The 24,402-nt window shown below is 36.6% G+C and overlaps 1 protein-coding gene across 1 annotated transcript in view; it reads left to right on the top strand.

The window, feature by feature from the left end:
- Positions 1-24,100, top strand: part of LOC110779361 (uncharacterized) — a 59,795-nt gene extending 35,695 nt beyond the window's left edge. The window contains exons 2-17 of the mRNA XM_056835336.1: positions 16,940-16,999; positions 17,312-17,371; positions 18,424-18,501; positions 18,597-18,653; positions 18,753-18,845; positions 18,939-19,001; positions 19,258-20,135; positions 20,224-20,340; positions 20,432-20,539; positions 21,082-21,185; positions 21,381-21,438; positions 21,524-21,649; positions 21,735-22,176; positions 22,794-23,145; positions 23,236-23,409; positions 23,861-24,100. Coding sequence (XP_056691314.1) covers positions 16,940-16,999; positions 17,312-17,371; positions 18,424-18,501; positions 18,597-18,653; positions 18,753-18,845; positions 18,939-19,001; positions 19,258-20,135; positions 20,224-20,340; positions 20,432-20,539; positions 21,082-21,185; positions 21,381-21,438; positions 21,524-21,649; positions 21,735-22,176; positions 22,794-23,145; positions 23,236-23,409; positions 23,861-24,100 — 3,010 coding nt within the window. The remainder of the gene's footprint in view (positions 1-16,939; positions 17,000-17,311; positions 17,372-18,423; positions 18,502-18,596; positions 18,654-18,752; positions 18,846-18,938; positions 19,002-19,257; positions 20,136-20,223; positions 20,341-20,431; positions 20,540-21,081; positions 21,186-21,380; positions 21,439-21,523; positions 21,650-21,734; positions 22,177-22,793; positions 23,146-23,235; positions 23,410-23,860) is intronic.
- Positions 24,101-24,402: the final 302 nt, after the last annotated feature.

Below are 24,402 nucleotides of genomic sequence, written 5' to 3'. Positions count from 1 at the left end.
GAATTCTCAAATTCGAAGCCTAACTATGACTTTTCGAAGGTTTTAGTTTTTCGAATGCAAAATTTCGTAAATTTAAGATGTTAAATTAAATATTTGCGATTCTTGTTGATATTGAATTTTTGATTGACCTACTGCATATGTTTAACAAGTTTGAATGCCTAGTCTTGTTAATTATGCAATCTAATTTGTAATTATGATTAATTTGTTGAAAATTAGAATAATTTAGAATTAATTTGATTTTCATAATTAATTGTAATTTAATTAGAAACCTATGATTAAAAACCACCATAAAAATTGTAAATTTACGATAAATTTTAAATTTTTATGACCTAGACTTGAATCCATATCAATCGGAAATCAATTGGATAATAAATTTTCGATTTTTTCGCCCTAAAATTATGAAATTAATATTATTTATTAATTTGTCATTAATTTTAAATATAAATTTTAAATTTTTATGCGATTCGTTCAAATAACTTGCACGCACGAAGCAATGGACGCTTCGTGTTACCCTTAAGGGGTGTTGTATAATGCGGGCATGCGACGACGAGCAAGGGAGCTCGTCGCCCGTGCGGCACGAATGCAATGAGCAAGGGCGTAGTGCACGAGCACAAGGCAGCAGCCCTGCCTTGTGTCGTGTGCCACGAGCAATGAACGAATGGGCATGGGCGAGGGGCGAGCCAAGGCAGTCGCGTGTGGGCAGCAAGCGAGCTGCGCCACAACGCGCGCTGCCTCGCACAAGTGCGCGCAGCCTCGCGCGCAGCGAGCGCAAGCTCACGTGCCACGAGCGCAGCGCCCAGCACTACTCGAGCGCACAGCGCGCGATGTCGCTCGCCCAGCGAGCGATGTCGCGCCCCAGCGAGCGATGGCTCGCGCGCACAGCGAGCGAGCCAGCGCGCCCAGCGAGCGATGTCGCGCGCCCAGCGAGCGATCTCGCGCGCGCGCACTGCGAGCGATAGCTCGCGTGCGATGGGGCGCTGTGCGGAGGCTTGCGATAGGACAGCAGCAGCTATGCGACGAGCGCATGGGCTGCGCGCACATGGCCAGCAATGGCTGTGTGCGTACGGCCCATGGGCGTGCAACGCGTAGGGTGTTTGCGTTACGATTAGATCGTTTTGAATGTTTAATTTGAAAATTTCAGTTCACGTAATTTTAATTAATTTTAAAATTAATAATTTGAATTAATTTCTTGGATTTTAATTTTGAATATTATAATTATAATAAATGGAATTTATTCTAATTATTTTACTAAAATTAAAATCATGAATTAATTTAAATGCGACTGAAATTAAATTAAATTTTTGGATTCAATTATAAATTTATATGAGCTTTAAATTTTAATTAAATTTGTATGTTTCCGGTTAAACTAGAAATACAATTTTATGTTTAAAATTAGTAAAGCATATGAATTTATTGGTTTAAGTGGGAGCGCTTTTTAGTCATAAACTCTTGATTAGGTCTACAAATCCTTAAGGTTAAAACAACTTGATTAGAATTAATAAGGACTGAATAATTGGTAGATTATTGGTGCCCTTGATTAATTGCTGCAAATGTTTACGTGATGCATAATGTGTTTTACTAACCAGCTATGTGGGCCATTCATGATATAAGGTGCCCTTGATTAATAGTAAGAGCCTTAAGTTCCAAACTTAAAAATTGAGTTATAAGGTGCCATGCCAAAATATACACTTGCTTCGATATCCTTTACATCAATCTAGTAATAGTTTTCGCTCAGCGAGGTGTTACTTATTGGTCCTAAAGGGGCAAGGTACACAAATAATTGTGAGTACATGTTAGTTTTGGTGAAACTCAACGATATAAGTAAGGAGTCCTTTTATGTCGTGGCAAAATCGATAGGTTTACCTAATAAGTTCTTAGACGTACCTATCAACCAAGAATAGTTTCTAGACTATTAGCAAAAGGCTTTTGCTTACCTAAGATGTTCTAGGATTAAGTCGACAAACTGTGCTTAGTTCTTCAATGATTTTAGGATCTTGGAATCATTTTATTCACACCTGCCGGAACACATAACTTGAATAAAATGCTTAATAAACATTGAATTATGCATGTATGCTAGAATTTAAGTTTATTAAGAGAAACTATGAATGGTTATTTATTTGTTTATTCTTTTCAATTGTAGTTTTTAATATGGCAAACAACAATTCATTCAACATTCGATCAATTCTCGAAAAGGAGAAGTTGAACGGGAAAAACTTCCTTGACTGGCAAAGGAACTTGCAAATAGTTCTTATGCAGGAAGAAAAGGAGTATGTCCTAGATGAGGCGATGCCCGAAGCCGCAGGCGACGGGGTCACTCAGGCAGCCCTCAATCGTTGGATTGATGCCAACAAGGATGTGAAATGTCTAATGCTCGCCACCATGAGTGCGGATCTACAGAAAACGTTCATCAAATCAGATGCTTTCACAATCATCAGTGAGTTGAAGAACATGTTCCAAGATCTGGTTCGAGTCGAAAGATTCGAGACTCATAGGCAAATTCTTGAGACCAAGCTTAAGAAAGGCGAGCCCGTAAGTCCACATGTTCTCAAAATGATTGGACTCATTGAGAATATGAGTCGGCTGGATCAGCAATTTTCTCAGGAAATGGCTATAGACACCATCCTCCATTCTCTTCATAGCGGGTATGATCAGTTCAAACTGAACTACAGTATGAATAGTCTGGACAAAACGCTCACTGAGCTTCACGGTATGCTGAAGACCGCTGAAAAGACGCTCAAAAGTGATAAGCAGGATGTGCTTATGGTGCGTGGGGGCAAGTTCAAGAAATCTGGAAAGAAGAGGAATGCTAAGAAAGGTGGCAACAAGGCCAGCCCAACTAAGCAAACTGGCGCCAAATCTGTAAAGAGGAAGGTCAGTCAACCCACTTCTGAATCCGAATGCTTCTACTGCAAGAAGAAGGGGCATTGGAAGAGAGATTTCTTGAAGCTAAAGGAAGATCAGAAGAACGGAACAGTCGTTCCATCTTCAGGTATTTTCGTTATAGACTGTATACTTGCTAATTCAACTTCTTGGGTATTAGATACAGGTTGTGGCTCACACTTATGTTCCAATCCACAGGGACTAAGAAGAAGTAGAAAGTTAAGCAAGGGTGAAGTCGACCTACGAGTGAGAAATGGAGCACGGATTGCTGCATTAGCTGTAGGAACTTACTATTTGTCGTTGCCCTCCGGGCTAGTTTTGGAACTGGAAGAATGTTTCCATGTTCCAAGTCTTACTAAAAACATCATTTCAGTTTCTTGCTTAGATGCTAAGGGATTTTCCTTTTTAATAAAAGACAATAGTTGTTCGTTTTATTTTAAAGAGATGTTTTATGGATCTGCTAGATTAGTCAATGGACTTTATTTATTAGATCACGACAAACAAGTATATAACATAAATACCAAAAAGGCCAAAAAGGATGATTCAGATCTCACCTATCTGTGGCATTGTCGATTAGGCCATATAAACTTGAAACGCTTAGAAAGACTTCAAAAGGAAGGAATTCTAGAACCATTTGACTTAGAGGATTATGGTAAATGCGAATCATGTTTACTTGGCAAAATGACAAAGCAACCTTTCTCTAAAGTTGGAGAAAGAGCAAATGAACTATTGGGTTTAATCCATACAGATGTATGTGGACCAATGAGTACAAATGCTAGAGGTGGTTTCAGCTACTTTATCACTTTCACTGATGACTTCAGTAGGTATGGTTATGTCTACCTAATGAAGCATAAGTCTGAATCCTTTGACAAATTCAAGGAATTTCAGAGTGAAGTAGAGAATCAATTAGGCAAGAAGATTAAGGCACTGCGGTCTGATAGAGGCGGTGAATATCTGAGCTATGAATTTGATGACCATCTGAAAGAATGTGGAATTCTATCAGAATTGACTCCTCCTGGAACACCACAATGGAACGGTGTGTCGGAACGGAGGAACAGAACCTTGCTAGACATGGTCAGGTCAATGATGGGTCAGGCCGAACTTCCATTAGAATTTTGGGGACATGCACTAAATACAGCTGCACTCACTATAAATAGAGCTCCGTCTAAAGCTGTCGAAAAGACTCCATATGAGTTATGGTTTGGAAAGCCTCCAAATGTGTCTTTTCTTAAGATTTGGGGATGTGAAGTATACGTCAAACGATTAATTTCAGACAAACTTCATCCAAAATCTGACAATGTATCCTTGTGGGCTATCCAAAGGAAACAAAGGGGTATTACTTCTACAATACATCTGAGAACAAGGTATTTGTTGCTCGAGATGGTGTCTTTTTGGAGAAAGATCACATTTCCAAAATGACAAGTGGGAGAAAAGTAGACCTCGAAGAAATTCGAGTCGAACAACAAACTCTAGAGAATGCTCAAGATGACATTCAGGATGAAACTCAGAGATCTTTAGAAGAATCTGGTGAGAATCATGGTCAATCTAGAAATGTTACCTCGCGTAGATCGCAAAGATATAGATCTCAACCGGAAAGGTACTTAGGTATTTTGACGAACGAGAGCTATGACGTTCTATTACTTGGAAGTGATGAACCTGCGACTTACAAACAAGCTATGAAGAGCCCTAGCTCCAAGCAGTGGCAAGAAGCCATGCAATCTGAATTAGACTCCATGTCTGAAAACCAAGTATGGGATTTGGTCGATTTGCTAGATGGCTACCAAGCCATTGGAAGCAAATGGGTTTTCAAACTGAAAAAGGACAAGGATGGGAAACTTGAAGTTTTCAAAGCTAGATTGGTTGCAAAAGGTTACAGGCAAGTCCACGGTGTGGATTACGATGAAACCTTTTCACCAGTTACAATGCTAAAGTCTATTCGGATAATGTTAGCAATCGCTGCATATTACGATTACGAAATATGGCAGATGGATGTCAAAACTGCTTTCTTAAACGGCGTTTTAACAGAAACTGTGTTTATGACACAGCCTGAAGGTTTTGAGGATCTAAAGAATGCTAAAAAGGTATGCAAGCTAAAGAAATCAATCTACGGATTGAAGCAGGCATCCAGGAGCTGGAATATACGTTTTGATGAAGCAGTCAGTGACTTTGGTTTCATCAAGAACGCAGACGAATCTTGTGTATACAAGAAGGTCAGTGGGAGCAAAATTGCTTTCCTAGTATTATATGTCGACGACATATTACTTATCGAAAATGACATTCCTATGTTGAACTCTGTCAAGATTTGGCTTGGGAAATGTTTTTCGATGAAGGATCTAGGAGAAGCACAGTACATATTGGGCATCAAGATTTACAGAGATAGATCTAAAAGGATGATTGGACTTAGTCAAAGCACTTATATCAATAAGGTGCTTGATAGGTTCAAGATGGCGGACTCCAAGCGAGGCTACCTACCCATGTCTCATGGAATGACTCTAAGCAAGACTCAGTGCCCAAAAACACTTGATGAGCGTAGACGAATGAATGGGATTCCATATGCATCATTGATTGGTTCAATAATGTATGCTATGATATGTACACGCCCGGATGTTGCGTACGCACTCAGTGCTACGAGCAGATACCAGTCAGACCCAGGAGAGGCGCATTGGACTGCTGCCAAGAATATTTTGAAGTACCTGAAAAGGCACAAAGATGACTTCCTGGTCTATGGTGGAGATGATGAATTAATTGTTAAAGGCTATACGGACGCAAGTTTCCAAACCGACAAAGATGATTTCAGATCACAGTCTGGGTTTGTCTTCTGCCTCAACGGAGGAGCAGTAAGCTGGAAAAGTGCTAAGCAAAGCACCATTGCGGATTCTACAACTGAAGCGGAGTACATTGCTGCACATGAAGCAGCAAAGGAAGCTATATGGCTAAGGAAGTTCATAGGTGAACTTGGTGTAGTCCCCTCCATTAAAGGACCAATAGCCCTGTATTGTGACAATAACGGAGCTATTGCACAGGCAAAAGAGCCTAGACACCACCAGAGAGTCAAGCATGTACTTCGTAGATTTCACCTTCTACGAGAGTTCGTTGAAAGAAAAGAAGTCGAGATAAGCAAAATTGGAACTGATGACAACATATCAGATCCATTGACTAAACCTCTGCCGCAAGCGAAGCACAACTCGCAGCTATGGGAATCAAGCATATTCGAGAATGGCTTTGATGTCTCTATTTAATGTTTTAAAGTTTTAGAGTTTAAATCTTTGTAAAACATTATTGGTTAATCATTCACAACAAATGAAAAGAATTCATTTTTCCATTTAATTTGTGGTTTATTAAATGATGAGTCCCTTCAATTTGACGATATATTCAAGATAGACTGTCAGGACCAGTCCTGTGACTAAGAAATGTCTATCAAGTGAACTTGAATGTCAAAGGTTGAAAATGGTCCCTAATCGGAGTTTTCTATAAAATTGGACGCATAGAAAACGTTAGACGATTAGAATGCAAGATGACTAGTAGTTCTGTTTCTTGAACTATGTGGACATGGCAATGTCATAATCATTTGCATAGATACTTACTTTGGGAAGACTAGTATCGGACAAGACCTATGAAACTTTACTGTAAGAGATGAAAATCTGTCATAAGTAAATTTCATTAAATTATTAGACACTAAATCCTCAATACCTGAGTGATTTAAGATTACTTGTTTGAGAACTGGTTGCTTTGACGTTGACCAACCGTCGCACCGTAAAAGGAGGCTATAAAGGCAACGCTCAGGTAATCACCTATCAAACGAAGTCTAATCTCAAGATCGCAAGATTGGGATTGTCCTCCCATAAATCGGGATGAGATGCTTAAAAGTTGTACAAGGCCACTCGGAGAGCTAGAAACTGTGAAATGCATGGCCGTGCTCGGATGAATTATAGGTTATGATTATCTGTTTATTTGATCAGTTGAACTCTGAAACCGAGGAACACCTCTGGACATAATAAGGATGACAACTCTTACCTTATGTTCAAGAGCAAGCATCGAGTGACAAAGGAATTAGGAAATGCACACTTGTCCCTAAGGACAAGTGGGAGACTGAAGGAAATAATGCCCTTGGTCCAAGTATGCATTCTATGATAAGTCTAATAAATGCGGTTCAGTATTAATTAACAAGTTAATAATTCAGTGAGATCAAGTGAGCTGAATGCCTAGATAGAGGCCGCTTCAGTTCAAGTGGAATTAATGATATTAATCCACAACTTACTCTTGACTGAACCCGTAGGGTCACACAAATAGTACGTAAACGGATCAAGTATTTAATGGCATTAAATACTCCATCTATGAATATTCGGAATCGACGGATCTTGGTTTCAGTGGGAGCTCAGATCGTCACAGGCAAGAAATGAATACTCCGGAAACGATAATATTACCGGAAACGGAAATATGGATCGGAAATATAAATATTATCCAAGTCGTAGATGTTTCCGGAAACGGAAACATGGTACGTATCGGAAATTATTATCGGAAATGGAAATATTGCCAGAATCGGAAATATTGCCGGAAACGGAAATATTGTCAGAATCGGAAATATTATCGGAATCGGAAAATAATTCCGGAAACGGAAATATTAAATATTTGTTCGAAACGGAAATTAATTCCGGAATCGGAAATATTAAATATTGTTTATATCGGAAATGAATTCCGGAATCGGAAATTTAATCGGAAGCGTATCGTACGAATAAGCATCGGACGAGGCCTGCCGGACGAGGGCCCAGCACGAAGCTAGGCCATCGCTCAGCAAGCCGAGCGCGCCACACGAACATCCAAGGCCACGCCAGGCCCAGCACAAGGCCAGGCCCAGCAGGCCGTGGCAGCGAGCACAGCGCGCGCAGCGCGCGCAGGAGCTACGTGGGCTTGTAGCTCGCGTAGGCCTCGCTGCGTGGGCTGCTGCTCGCACGCACGCGCATGGGCGGCCCATCGTGGCTGCCGTGTGTGTGTGCGTAAGTGTTTGTGTTCATGCACGATTCCTAAAACATGCAGAGTTCGGTTAATGATTAAATTCCTAATTCTATTTGATAAATTAATTAATTAGAGTTCTTGTAGGATTCTAGGTTTAATTAATTTGTATCTGAATAGGATTCCAATTCCCTTTCCATACCCCTATAAATATGTGGTCTGGGTTCACAATTTATAACGAGTTTCAAAGTATTCAAAGTGAGTTTTTGAGAGAAAAATTCAATCACACATCTTGCTCAAAAGTGCCGAAAATTCTAGTACCTTGAGGGCGATTCTAGTTGGTCAATCTTAAGGCGGATCCGGACGTGCTGTGGACTATCTACGGAGGGACGACACTTGGAGTCCTAAAGACTTGTTCTTGTTCGGTTCGGGCGCAGCTAGGGAAGGCACGCAACAAAGAGTATGCATCTAAATTATGCTATATGATTATGCGTAAATAATATGTATTCCTGGGTTAATGGTTGTTTCCGCATGATTTATGTAATATCATATGTATCATAACCTAACATGACCTTCTTGTATACACAAGATTCGTCTGCGTTCTTGATGAAACCAAAGTCACTGACTGCTTCATCAAAACGTATATTCCAGCTCCTGGATGCCTGCTTCAATCCGTAGATTGACTTCTTTAGCTTGCATACCTTTTTAGCATTCTTTGGATCCTCAAAACCTTCAGGCTATGTCATAAACACAGTTTCTGTTAAAACGCCGTTTAAGAAAGCAGTTTTGACATCCATCTACCATATTTCGTAATCGTAATATGCAGCGATTGCTAACATTATCCGAATAGACTTTAGCATTGCAACTGGTGAAAAGGTTTCATCGTAATCCACACCGTGGACTTGCCTGTAACCTTTTGCAACCAATCTAGCTTTGAAAACTTCAAGTTTCCCATCCTTGTCCTTTTTCAGTTTGAAAACCCATTTGCTTACAATGGCTTGGTAGCCATCTGGCAAATCGACCAAATCCCATACTTGGTTTTCAGACATGGAGTCTAATTCAGATTGCATTGCCATTGCTTGGAGCTAGGGCTCGTCATAGCTTGTTTGTAAGTCGCAGGTTCATCACTTTCAAGTAATAGAACATCATAGCTCTCGTTCGTCAAAATACCTAAGTACCTTTCCGGTTGAGATCTATATCTTTGCGATCTACGCGGGGTAACATTTCTAGATTGACCATGATTCTCACCAGATTCTTCTAAAGATCTCTGAGTTTCATCCAGAACGTCATCTTGAGCATTCTCTAGAGTTTGTTGTTCGACTCGAATTTCTTCGAGGTCTACTTTTCTCCCACTTGTCATTTTGGAAATGTGATCTTTCTCCAAAAAGACACCATCTCGAGCAACAAACACCTTGTTCTCAGATGTATTGTAGAAGTAATACCCCTTTGTTTCCTTTGGATAGCCCACAAGGATACATTTGTCAGATTTTGGATGAAGTTTGTCTGAAATTAATCGTTTGACGTATACTTCACATCCCCAAATCTTAAGAAAAGACACATTTGGAGGCTTTCCAAACCATAACTCATATGGAGTCTTTTCGACAGCTTTAGACGGAGCTCTATTTATAGTGAGTGCAGCTGTATTTAGTGCATGTCCCCAAAATTCTAATGGAAGTTTGGCCTGACCCATCATTGACCTGACCATGTCTAGCAAGGTTCTGTTCCTCCGTTCCGACACACCGTTCCATTGTGGTGTTCCAGGAGGAGTCAATTCTGATAGAATTCCACATTCTTTCAGATGGTCATCAAATTCATAGCTCAGATATTCACCGCCTCTGTCAGACCGCAGTGCCTTAATCTTCTTGCCTAATTGATTCTCTACTTCACTCTGAAATTCCTTGAATTTGTCAAAGGATTCAGACTTATGCTTCATTAGGTAGACATAACCATATCTACTGAAGTCATCAGTGAAAGTGATAAAGTAGCTGAAACCACCTCTAGCATTTGTACTCATTGGTCCACATACATCTGTATGGATTAAACCCAATAGTTCATTTGCTCTTTCTCCAACTTTAGAGAAAGGTTGCTTTGTCATTTTGCCAAGTAAACATGATTCGCATTTACCATAATCCTCTAAGTCAAATGGTTCTAGAATTCCTTCCTTTTGAAGTCTTTCTAAGCGTTTCAAGTTTATATGGCCTAATCGACAATGCCACAGATAGGTGAGATCTGAATCATCCTTTTTGGCCATTTTGGTATTTATGTTATAAACTTGTTTGTCGTGATCTAATAAATAAAGTCCATTGACTAATCTAGCAGATCCATAAAACATCTCTTTAAAATAAAACGAACAACTATTGTCTTTTATTAAAAAGGAAAATCCCTTAGCATCTAAGCAAGAAACTGAAATGATGTTTTTAGTAAGACTTGGAACATGGAAACACTCTTCCAGTTCCAAAACTAGCCCAGAGGGCAACGACAAATAATAAGTTCCTACAGCTAATGCAGCAATCCGTGCTCCATTTCCCACTCGTAGGTCGACTTCTCCCTTGCTTAACTTTCTACTTCTTCTTAGTCCCTGTGGATTGGAACATAAGTGTGAGCCACAACCTGTATCTAATACCCAAGAAGTTGAATTAGCAAGTATACAGTCTATAACGAAAATACCTGAAGATGGAACGACTGTTCCGTTCTTCTGATCTTCCTTTAGCTTCAAGCAATCTCTCTTCCAATGCCCCTTTTTCTTGCAGTAGAAGCATTCGGATTCAGAAGTGGGTTGACTGACCTTCTTCTTTACAGATTTGGCGCCAGTTTTCTTAGTTGGGCTGGCCTTGTTGCCACCTTTCTTAGCATTCCTCTTCTTTCCAGATTTCTTGAACTTGCCCCCACGCACCATAAGCACATCCTGCTTATCACTTTTGAGCGTCTTTTCAGCGGTCTTCAGCATACCGTGAAGCTCAGTGAGCGTTTTGTCCAGACTATTCATACTGTAGTTCAGTTTGAACTGATCATACCCGCTATGAAGAGAATGGAGGATGGTGTCTATAGCCATTTCCTGAGAAAATTGCTGATCCAGCCGACTCATATTCTCACTGAGTCCAATCATTTTGAGAACATGTGGACTTACGGGCTCGCCTTTCTTAAGCTTGGTCTCAAGAATTTGCCTATGAGTCTCGAATCTTTCGACTCGAGCTAGATCTTGGAACATGTTCTTCAACTCACTGATGATTGTGAAAGCATCTGAGTTGATGAACGTTTTCTGCAGATCTGCACTCATGGTGGCGAGCATTAGACATTTCACATCCTTGTTGGCATCAATCCAACGATTGAGGGCTGCCTGAGTGACCCCGTCGCCTGCGGCTTCGGGCACCGCCTCTTCTAGGACATACTCCTTTTCTTCCTGCATAAGAACTATTTGCAAGTTCCTTTGCCAGTCAAGGAAGTTTTTCCCGTTCAACTTCTCCTTTTCGAGAATTGATCGAATGTTGAATGAATTGTTGTTTGCCATATTTAAAACTACAATTGAAAAGAATAAACAAATAAATAACCATTCACAGTTTCTCTTAATAAACTTAAATTCTAGCATACATGCATAATTCAATGTTCATTAAGCATTTTATTCAAGTTATGTGTTCCGGCAGGTGTGAATAAAATGATTCCAAGATCCTAAAATCATTGAAGAACTAAGCACAGTTTGTCGACTTAATCCTAAAACATCTTAGGTCAGCAAAAGCCTTTTGCTAATAGTCTAGAAACTATTCTTGGTTGATAGGTACGTCTAAGAACTTATTAGGTAAACCTATCGATTTTGTCACGACATAAAAGGACTCCTTACTTATATCGTTGAGTTTCACCAAAACTAACATGTACTCACAATAATTTGTGTACCTTGCCCCTTTAGGACCAATAAGTAACACCTCGCTGAGCGAAAACTATTACTAAATTGATGTAAAGGATATCCAAGCAAGTGTATATTTTGGCATGGCACCTTTTAACTCAATTTTTAAGTTTGGAACTTAAGGCTCTTACTATGTTGGTTAGATTTTAAGTGAACTAAAATCCTTAATCATGCAACATAATCAAGCTTTTGATCTCATGTATTTTAAGACATATTTAAAAGCAATAAATAACTTAAAACATGCATAAGATAAATGTGATCTAGTATGGCCCGACTTCATCTTGAAGTTTTAACTTCAAAGTCCGTCTTGAAAATCTCCGTGAGAGGAACCATTTTCTTCAAATAGGATAAGCTATAATTAAAACTAATTACAACTATTTGATGGTACGCAGACCATATTTGAATTGAAAAACAACTTTGGTACGTTAGACCAATTACATTCAAATTAGTGGTACACAGACCATATTTTCTATCCTATTTGGGCCATACTAGTCACTTCATAACCTGCAAAACAGTACATATACAATATATACCATTCACCCATTCATTATCATGAATGGCCCACATAGCTGGTTAGTAAAACACATTATGCATCACATAAACATTTGCAGCAATTAATCAAGGGCACCAATAATCTACAAATTATTCAGTCCTTATTAATTCTAATCAAGTTGTTTTAACCTTAAGGATTTGTAGACCTAATCAAGAGTATATGACTAAAAAGGGCTCCCACTTAAACCAATAAATTCATATGCTTTACTAATTTTAAACATAAAAATGTATTTCTAGTCTAACCGGAAACATACAAATTTAATTAAAATTTAAAGCTCATATAAATTTATAATTGAATCCAAAAAGTTTAATTTAATTTCAGTCGTATTTAAATTAATTCATGATTTTAATTTTAGTAAAATAATTAGAATAAATAAAATTTATTATAATTACAATATTCAAAATTAAAATCCAAGAAAATAATTTAAATTATTAATTTTAAAATTAATTAAAATTACGTAAACTGAAAATTTCAATTTAAAATTTCAAAACGATCTAATCGCAACGCAACAATCCCACGCAACGCACGCCCATGGGCCACACGCACACAACCATCGCTGGCCATGTGCGCGCAGCCCATGCGCTGCGTCGCATCGCTGCTGCTCACCATCGCAAGGCATCACGCGAGCTGGTGCTCGCTGCGCGCCAGCGCTCGATGCACGCGAGCCATCGCTCGCTGCGCTCGCTCGCCAGCGCTCGATCCATGCGAGCCATCGCTCGCTGCGCGCCTGCCTTTCCCGCACGCGAGCTTGCGCTCATCGCACGAGGCAGCAGTATGCGAGCTGGCGCTCGCTGCGCGCGAGGCATCGACGTTGTGCGTAGCGCTCGTGGCACGCGAGCTTGCGCTCGCTGCGCGCGAGGCTCCGCATGCTTGCGCGAGGCAGTGCGCGCTGTGGCGCAGCACGCTTGCTGCCGACACGCGACTGCTGTGCCTTGCTTTCGCCCCTGCCCACACGCCCATTGCTCATAGCCCACGACACAAGGCAGGGCTGCTGCCTTGTGCTCGTGCACCATGCCCTTGCTCGCTGCATTCGTACCGCATGGGCGACGAGCTCCCTTGCTCGTCGTCGCATGCCCGTACTATACAACACCCCTTAAGGGTTACACGTAGCGTCCATTGCTTTGTGCGTGCAAGTTATATGAGCGAGTCGTATAAAAATTAAAAATTTATATTCAAAATTAATGACAAATTAATAAATAATATTAATTTCATAATTTTAGGGCGAAAAATCGAAAATTTATTATTTAATTGATTTCCGATTAACATGGATTCAAGTCTAGGTCATAAAAATAAAAAATTTAACATAAATTTACAATTTTTATGGTGGTTTTTAATCATAGGTATCTAATTAAATTATAACTAATTATGAAAATCAAATTAATTCTAAATTATTCCAATTTTCAACAAATTAATCATAATTACAAATTAGATTGCATAATTAACAAGGCTAGGCATTCAAACTTGTTAAATATATACAGTAGGTCAATAAAAAATTCAAGATTTATCAACAAGAATCGCAAATATTTAATTTAACATCTTAAATTTACGAAATTTTGTATTCGAAAAACTAAAACCTCCGAAAAGTCATAGTTAGGCTTCGAATTTGAGAATTCTGGGTTCGGCCGAAAAATATCTTTTTGTCAAAATTTTAGAATGTCTTTTACATGCGGAATTGACACAAAAATCACTCGATTTGGATGAGTAACGAAAAAACTGCCGAAAAACTGCGTACGTATAATTAAATAAACGCAATTTACAATTAATTAACAATTACGAAAATTAATCACCCCTTTTAATTCTTGCAAATTTGTAATATTTAACCATGTTCATGCAATTTAGATTATGAAAATAATAAGAGGCTCTGATACCACTGTAAGGTTATGATTCATATGACAAAACATAAATCATGCGGAAAAACCATAAAGCCAGGAAAGCATATTATTTACACATAATCATTTAGCATAGTTTGGATGCATACACTTTGTTGCGTGCCTTCCCTAGCTGCGCCCGAACCGAACAAGAACAAGTCTGTAGGACTCCAAATGTCGTCCCTCCGTAGATAGTCCACAGCACGTCCGGATCCGCCTTAAGCTTGACCAACTAGGATCGCCCTTAAGGTACTTAGAATTTTCAGCTATTGTAGGCAGTTGTATGACTGAATTTTTGCTCTCAAAAATCACTTTGAATACTTGAATTGTATCTATAAATTATGACCCTAGGCACCTATTTATAGAGGTATGGAAAAGGAACTGGAATCCTATTAGGATACGAATTAATTAAACTAGAATCCTAATAGAATTCTTATTTAATTAATTCATCCTTTTAGGTTTAGGAATTTAATCATATGTTGAAACCTGATAGCTTTAGGATTCGTATAGCACACAAACACACACACGCACGCACAACAGCCCACGAGGGGCGCCATGCGCGCGCGCGCAGCCCGCGAGCTCGCAGCCCATTGCCACGAGGCCCACACGCTGCCGCAGCCTTGGCGCGCGCTGGGCCTGCCTTGCGGTGGGCCTGGCGCAGCCTTGGCTGGTGCGTTGTGGCGCGCTGGCTTGCTGGGCGATGGCCCGACTTCGTGCTGGGCCTTCGTCTGGCAGGCCTCGTCCGATGCTAATTCGTACGATACGCTTCCGATTAATTTCCCGATTCCGGAATTCATTTCCGATACGAACAATATTTAATATTTCCGATTCCGGAATTAATTTCCGTTTCGAACAAATATTTAATATTTCCGTTTCCGGAATTATTTTCCGATTCCGATAATATTTCCGATTCTGACAATATTTCCGTTTCCGGCAATATTTCCGATTCCGGCAATATTTCCATTTCCGATAATATTTTTCGATACGTACCATGTTTCTGTTTCCGGCAACATCTACGACTTGGATAATATTTATATTTCCGATACGATCCATATTTCCGTTTCCGGCAATATCATCGTTTCCGGAGTATTCATTTCTTGCCTTGTGACGATCTCAGCTCCCACTGAAACCAAGATCCGTCGATTCCGAATATCCATAGATGGAGTATTTAATGCCATTAAATACTTGATCCGTTTACGTACTATTTGTGTGACCCTACGGGTTCAGTCAAGAGTAAGTTGTGGATTAATATCATTAATTCCACTTGAACTGAAGCGGCCTCTAGCTAGGCATTCAGCTCACTTGATCTCACTGAATTATTAACTTGTTAATTAATACTGAACCGCATTTATTAGACTTAACATAGAATGCATACTTGGACCAAGGGCACTATTTCCTTCAAGTTGTCAGGGTGGTGTGACTCTGACTGGGCTAGCTGCCCGTTGACGAGACGTTCTATCAGTGGATGGTTAGTGTTTCTCGGTAACTCTCCTATTTCCTGGAAGACCAAGAAGCAACACACGGTGTCTCGCTCGTCGGCAGAGGCCGAGTATCGTTCTATGGCTGCCCTTACAGCCGAATTGAAATGGTTGAAGGCTCTCCTTGAAAGCTTGGGCGTCAGTCATCCACGAGAAATGAGTCTATATTGTGACAGTCAGTCCGCCTTACATATTGCTCAGAATCCGGTGTTTCACGAGCGCACTAAACATATAGAGGTGGATTGCCATTACGTAAGAGATGCTATTCAGGAGGGCGTTATTCGCACTTGTCATGTACGCACAGACGATCAACTCGCCGACATATTAACCAAAGCATTGGGCAAGCGACAGTTTTTGTATTTACTTGACAAGTTGGGCATTTGTGATTTGCATGCTCCAACTTGAGGGGGGGGGGGGTGTTAAGCCCAATTGTAATTAGGTTATATATGTATGTAAGCCCATAAACTAGGTTGTATAAATAACAACAATACCCCTAATTGCTATACCCATGTACAACCATCTTGGCTGTATCCGCTGCCCAAAACGACGCGCAGCGTCGTTTTTCATAAACTACCCAGGTACAGCCAAGTTGGCTGTACCCCCTACCATTGTTAGGCGCGTGAATCCCACGCACGGGTAGTTAATTTTGAAAAAAAAATGGTACGTGAGGGTAATAATTTCGCGCAGGAATGGCCTATAAATACAAAAAAAAAAAAAAAAAATCATTTCGAAAACCGTTCAAATTCTCAGCACGCAAAAAATTTTCTCTCTCCTCCGCCCACTCATCTACGTTGATTGCTTTCTCTCTCCTAAAACCGCCATTAAACTTCCTGCAACCACCTCAATTTACTTTCTCTCTCTTCAAACCGCTACTAATCTTCATTATTTAAGCTGAATTTGCAGAAAATATCAAGAGAAGAAATCTGTGCCTTCTTTTTGGTGAAAGAAAAGGAGAAAAATGGATGTTCGAGATGAAATTGACATGAACAAGCTACAAAATCCAACGAAAAGCAAAAAATAAGTAATTAGAAATGATTCTGATATTTCGATTTTATTTTCGAACTAAATATGAAATCTAATTTTGTTTATTTTCGTTCTATTTCAGAAAAACGAAGATGCCGAAAGAAAAAAAAGAAACGTATGTAATTTAATTTCAGATTTCGTACATGCAACTGTTTAAATAGTTAAATATCTGTTTAATTTAGTTATTTTCAGTATTTTTCATTATAATGATCAAATAATTTCATTATAATGGTCATTTTTTTTGGTTTATGATGTTAACAAACCCTAACTTCTGATTTTTTTGCTATAGTACTGGAAGATCTAGTGAAGAGCCAAAAATCGGCACTGAAAAGCAATCAGATATGACAGAGTAAGTTATTTTAAGTTTTCGTAGATAAAATTGATTTTAATTTACATATGTTCAATCAATTTTATGTTAATGTTCAATCAATTTTATGTAATGTTCATTTTCGTTGCGAAGTGTTTTACCAAATCCTAACTATTGGTTTTTTGGTCACAGACATGACGGAGTATGTTATTTTAAGTTTTCGTAGATAAAATTCATTTTAATTTACATATGTTCAATCAATTTTATGTTAATGATCAATCAATTTTATGTTAATGTTCATTTTCGTTGCGAAGTGATTTTACCAAACCCTAACTATTGGTTTTTTGGTCACAGAACTGGACAATACCAAATTGAGAATGAAATTGAAACCGAAAAGCAAATAGACAAAGTCCAGTAAGTAATTTTTATGTTTTTGAATATCAATTTCTATTTAAATTACGAATGTGCCGTTCATATTCATAGAGATTTAAGAATAATCTTATTGATGATTAAAATTTGGATAGGGAATGTCAATTATTTCAAATATTATTATAATAATGTAAATGTGATGAACTTTTGTTGAGTTTTTCTATCCTTATGTTAGATGTTCAATTTATGTGTAAATGTTCATATTGTTTAAGCTAAATATTCATTTTGGTCTACTGAGTTTTGTTCATTCCTCTGTAAAATAAATTAACTCGAGAACTCATGATAACTATCTTAGGCAAAATGTTCAATTGATTATAGCAGAATATTCAATATCTTTTTGAAAAATGTTCATATATTCCAAACTGGATATCCTTTTTGGTCTACTGAGTTTTCTCTAGGAATACTGAATTATTTCGAATGTTATATATATAATTAATATGATTTGAACATTTGTTCATTCCTATGTCCAAAAAACTAAGTCCAGAACTCTTGATAACTGTCTGTCTGCAAAATGTTCAAAATACTTTAATAAAATATTCATTTTTCTTTTTATAAAATGTTCAATATATTTTTATAAAATATTCATTTTCTTTTTTCAAAAATGTTCAATTTTTTTTCTGGAATATATTTTGTTACTGAGTTTTGTTTTTGAATATACTATGAATTATTTCTAGAATTATATTCATAATGGAAATGTTCTTTGTACTAATATTCAATTTTTCTATCGTAAAATTTTAAAACTACACTCATTTTGGTAAAATATTCAATTCATTTTGGTAAAATGTTCAATTCCTTTTTATAAAATGTTCGTTTACTCTGATATACTAAGTTTGGTTTAGAAAATGTTCAATTATTTCAACTGCTATATTCATAATTTCAATGTTTGAACTTTTGTTCATTTCTTCAGTCCTTTTTAATATTAAAACTCATGATAACTGTTTTTATGTTAAATGATCATTTTATTTTCATAAAATATTCATTTCTTCAAACTGTATTTTGCTCTGGACACTCATTAGTTATACATTTATAAAATCTAGAGAACAACCACAAAGGTTAATACTCAAATTTAAGCGAAGACCAACTAAATCCCAGCCAGAGGTTCAGAAAGTATTAAGGTATAAGATAATATCAATTTTGTTTTAAATTTGAATAATTTTTAATATTATATAATATAATGTGTCCATTAACATCATATTAATAAAAAATACAGTGAAGGAGATGGGAAGGCATCTACAACTTCTGAGACAGAAGTTCAAAAATCATTGAGGTATAATATAATGTCTATTTTTATCTTTTTGAATGATTTTTTTTTATTAATTTTATATAAAATGATTTGTACGTTTACACCTTACTATTCAAATTACAGAGAAGAAGAAGACAAATCTTCATCAAAATCCCAGCCTGAAGTTACTGAGAAATCTTCATCAAAATCCCAGTCTGAAGTTCAAAAAACATCAAGGTAAAAAATAATATGAATTTTCAATTTAGTTGAATCGTTCTTAATTTTATATAAAATAGCATGTATATTAACAATATCTTATTCAAAAAACAGTGAAGTAGATCAAGAAGATCCTTCAAAATCTATGGTACAAAAAAAGATTGCTACAAAAAATAGGTACAATTTTACTTTTTTTTAACAATTCATTTTCTTCTGCATATTTGTTCATAATTGTTTCATTGTTTGTTCATTCATTTGGAATTGTTTGTTCTTTATTTTTTATGGGTTATTCTTTATTATTGAACAACTCTTTCTTTCTTGTTTATTTGTAAGTTTATATTTAAATGATATTGTTCATACGTTTTCATATATATGATCACACTTTTTTTGGTTTAATTTATAGAATTTTTTTGTACTTTGTTTATCATATTAGGGGCAACATGTTAGTGAAACAACTTTTAGCAAAGAGCATAAAGCAGAACAACAAAAAAAAGGCTGCAGCAATGGTAGCTGCAGCTGCTGCAAAAGCCAGCAAAGAAGCTGAGGAAAGGATAGCTACACCTGCTGTAGCTGCACAAATAGGAGCTGAGAAAAGGGCACCTGCTGCTGATGCAGAAGCCAAAAGAGTCGCCGAGGAAAAGGCATCTACAGCTGAGAAAGAAGCCAAAAGACTGGCTGAGGAGAAGGCATCTGCAGCTGATGCAGAAGCCAAAAGAGTGGCTGAGGAAAAGGCATCTGCAGCTGACGCAGAAGCCCGAAGATTGGCTGAGGAAAAGGCATCTACAGCTGATGTCGAAAGAGAAGCTGGGAAGAAAGAAGCTGAAAACAAGAGGATGGAGGCTAATAAGAAAAAGGAAGAAGAAGATAAAGCTGAAGCTGAAGCAAAGAAGAAGGATATTGAGGAAAGAAAGAAAGAATATGAAGATAAAATGAGTCAGCTTATTGCTAAAAACAACAAAGAGTTGATAGAGGAAGCGGAAAGGAAAGAAGCTGAGAGAAAGGAAAGAGAAGCTGAGAGAAAGAAAAAAGAAGATGATGATGCCACAAAAGCAATTGCCAAGGTGGTTGAAAATGTAAATGCTTCAGAGAGTGCAGATCCAACCAATGGTGGTAATGGAACAAGAAAAGGAAGGAAGACAACTGCTAACAAGAAGAAAGCCATTCGAAGTATATATATTGATGAAGCACTACAAAAGAAGTTGCACAACATATCAGATTCATACAATCCGAGAAGAAGTACAAGATTAATGGTGAAAGTGCAAGAAAATGTTTGTGCTGAAATAGTTACCAGAGAAGAATTTGATGGAAAAGGTAAATATTTACATTGTTCAATCTTATTTCAATAAATGATCAAATATATTATTATGTAAGTTGTACTTAGTATTTGTTATTAATGTAGATGTTTCTGAAGTTACTTCCAAAGTAACAAATACTCCAAAGAAAAGGAAAGTGGCTGAGAAAGAAGTTGAGGATGAGCCTTTGGATGTTGAGATCACAAAAACAAAAAAGCAAAAAGGTAAATATACATACAAAAAAAATGTTAAGCAATAATATAAGTTATTTGATAAAATGTTAATATATTAAATACATTATTATATTTTTTACAGGAGTTGAGAAAAAATCATCTGTTAAAGGAATAATTCTTCCTCTTAGGGCTGCAACAAAAAGAAACAAGAAAAAGGATACTGAAGAAGTGAAAGATGAACAGAAAACAGGTTTTACATTTAACATTGTTCAAAGTTTTTTCATGGAATGTTAATTTGGTTATCAAAAATGTTATTTTTGTTTGCATAAAAATTCTTTCTGTTTTTATCTCAGTTATTCAAAGTTTTTGGTTATATGTTCAAAGTTTTTTTCCATTATGTTCAAAATATTTCTATATTAAGTTCAAGTTTTCTGAATTATGTTCCAAGTTTTTTATCATATGTTCAAAAAACTTTGAACATATGATTAAATAACTTTTAACTTAATAAAATTTAACATTGTTCAATTTTTTTTCATGCAATGTTCATTTATTTATCATAAAATGTTATTTTTGTTTGGATAAAAATCATCTCTGTTTTTATCTCATACAGTTATTCAAAGTTTTTGGTTATATGTTCAAAGTTTTTCTCCATCATATTCAAAAGTTTTCTATATTATGTTTGAAGTTTTTTATCATATGTTCAAAGTTTTTGGACATATGTTAAAATTTACAATTATTCAAAGTTTTTTGGTCATATGTTCAAATAATTTTTCAATTTTGTTCTATTGACAGGACTTGCAGAAGTCATAGCTAAAGGGAAAAGGAAAATGAAAGAAACTTTGAAGAAAAGAAAGGAACAAGAAGAAGAGGTTCAAGAAGAAGAGGAAGAAGAGGAAGTTGATGAGGAAGAAGAGGAAGAAGAGGAAGAAGATAAGGAAGATGAGGAAGACGAAGAATGGGAAGAAGAAGAAGTGAAACAACAAAAAAAGATGAAAAAAGGTATATATATATATATTTAGTATAATAAAATGTTAAACATTGTATTACATATTTATCAAAACTTCTTAATTCTATGTTCTTCTCTAACAGAGCAAACAGTACCGGTGAAGGATAGGTTGCTTATGTTCGAAAAACAAAGACAAGAAATAGGTAAGATTAAAATTTATTTGTTTTCCATAAGATAAAATATTCTAGGATTGTTATTAAAACTCACTTATATGTGTTCCTTTTCCAGCATCAAAAAGAACAACACCAAAAGCAAACCTACCTGCTGAAAAGAAACGAAAGAGGAAAATAGCTGATAAGGATTGGGAAGGGAAGGAAGAGAATGAAAATGATGATATTCACAAATCAGAAAAAGGTAAAAATAAAAATACTTGAATGAATCTATGTAATTTATTTTTATTCTTATTATTCCTGCATTAATTTTTGGCTTTGTTAATCAGATTTAGTTGTGGAACGGGAGGCTTCCCCTTTGGCGATGATTACCAAAGAAGTTCCTGCAAGAAAGAAACCAATGAAATCAATCGCTGTTTACAAGGAGAAAGTAGAAGAAGAAGAGGAAGAAAAAACCGGTGTTAGAGGAGGACACGGAAAATTCATCACATTCATTTCCATGATGAATGAACAGAAGAAGGAGGCCGTTCGAAATATTGGTCTAGGAGCATTGCAAGATTTCCAGCTACCTACTTCATCCCAACAATTTGTTACATGGCTGTGTAACAACTTTGAGGAAAACAACCAAAATCTTTATCTGCCAAGGAATGAGAAAATTCTGATAGAATTTGAGGACGTGAAAAAGATATATGGCCTTCCTAGAGGTGAAGTAGAGATAGTTGAGGCAAAGTCTGACAAGGCTAGTGAAGAATTTTCTGCATTCATGGCAAGGTAAATGATCTTAAGTCTATACTTTTATTTTTAATATGTTATAGAGTTCAAAAATCTAACTGCATTATGCATGTACTATAAATGTTCTTTTACTTAAAGTTATTTGTTCAATTGTGTATGGCTTAATATACATTCAGAATTTGAAAGTTTATCTCATACAATTATAATGAGAAAAAGTTTTTTCTGCGTTTATCTCATACAATTATTCATAGTTTTTCCTCCTTATGTTCAAAGTTTTTATCAATTATGTTCAAAACAATTCCCTATTATGTTTAAAGCTTCTCCAATATGTTCAAAGCTTTTCTCCAATATGTTCAAAGTTTGTTTCCTTTATGTTCAAAGTTTTCAGTCATATGTTCAAAAAACAGATTGAAGAAGACATTAATACATGAAAAGTGAAATCCTAATTAAATTTTGTTCATATTTAATGAAAATTTGTTTTTCTTAATTAAATTTTGTTCATATGTATATGGTTGTTCTTTTTTTATAACCCTGATTCATATAACTGTTCATAATTGTTCATAGTTCTTGTTGCGTTTGTTCTTTCTTTTTATATTGTTTGTCCTTTCTATTTGGGAATGTTTATCTTAATTAGATTTTGTTCATTAAAAAAACAGTTGGAAAAAGATCTTTATAGATTCAAAGTGGAATCCTCTTGGGAATAAGGTCCCATCAGTTCAGAAAATTTTGAAGTACTACAGTCGAGAAGATCAAATTGAGGCTGGACCGGATGCAAATTTCATTACAAGCTTCTTGGTGGTGACTGTCAACACATTGATCAAAAGCACATTGTCAAACCAAGCATACTTCAAATTTTTGTTCTCAATGATGGATCATGAGCAGATCCAGAACTTGAACTGGTGCAAGTATGTGTGGGAGGCACTGCTCTCAACTACTGCACAGTATAAAAAAAACCTGAAACTAAAGGACAGAGCAACATTTTTCACAGGACCATTGCCGTTGTTGACGGTATAACATCATTTACACCTTCTAAATTTATGATTTTAATCTACTTGATCAATCATAGGGTTTTTCTAACATTTATACTTTTTATGTCAGATTTTCTATTTTGACAGAGTTCAAAGAATGAACTTTTTTCCTCCAAGACGAATTCCACTTGTGTCCTGCTATACAAAGGAAATAGGACAAAAACGGAATGAATTGGAGAAAAGTGGCTTTGGATTGGGGAAGGTGTTACCCAAAATCAATATTGAAGAAAAACAAACTCGCAAGGTATTCCTAAATACATCACATTCTAATAGATTAAAGTTAATAATTCTGCAAAATATAAATATGTGTAATATTAATTTTATGTTCCTTCCTTTAATATGTTAAAAAATACTTTAAGAACATATATAAATAAATGTTCATAACCCTTTGCTTAAAATTTCTTTATTTTTGCATATAATGTTCATACCTCTCTAAGCCATATGATAACATAATGAAGAATTAGTGCATTATATACCGAAAGTAATAAAATGTTCAAACCTCTTTGGTTATTTATTCAAACTGTATCAATAAATGATAAAAATAAGTGTTTAAGCCTCTTTAATTATATATTGTGTATGTGAACAAGTGTCATTCAGTATATATAGTTGTTCATAATTTTAATTATAAATGTTCAAACTGAAACACGTAAAAGTTTACTATTCCCTAATGTATGTCAATGGGTTTTAAAACACAGGAGTTTATGGATGAGTTTGTGGGTATAATTCAAGCTGTTGGTGACAATTTGTCAAAGCTTTCTGATTCACTGAAGAAGGCGCAAGAATTCTTCCCAGGAAATGAGTTGGTATCTAAAGTGGAAGAGTTCTTGTCAAAAATGGCAAAAGAACCATCATTAAGCCAAGATGAGTGGTCTGATGACTTCATTAAGGCTCTATTGGAGAAAGAAAAAGAGTTGTTGGATGCAATTGATCTGTAGAAAAAGAAAGCAAAAAAGGATAATAAGAGATATGAGTATAATATCAAGAAAGCTTTCGACTTGGGACTTACACCATCACCGATGGTAGATGATGACAAGTTGAAAGGTCAGAAAGCTGGTACATCCACCTCTACACCAAGTTTGTCACTGGAAGAAATAGATGAATCTTTGGCTTCTGCTATGCTGAATCTAAAACAAAGAAGGGAGGAAGAGAAAAAAGAAAATGAAAATGCAAAAGCTAAGAAAATGATCCAAGCAGAATCACAAGTGAGTGAACCAGCTTCAGAAGAACCAAAAACAAC

This window comes from Spinacia oleracea, chromosome 2 (assembly GCF_020520425.1).
Source record: "Spinacia oleracea cultivar Varoflay chromosome 2, BTI_SOV_V1, whole genome shotgun sequence".
Lineage (NCBI taxonomy): Eukaryota > Viridiplantae > Streptophyta > Magnoliopsida > Caryophyllales > Amaranthaceae > Spinacia > Spinacia oleracea.
The sequence above is the reverse complement of the archived record's forward strand: the minus strand, read 5'-3'. Positions and strand labels throughout refer to the sequence as shown.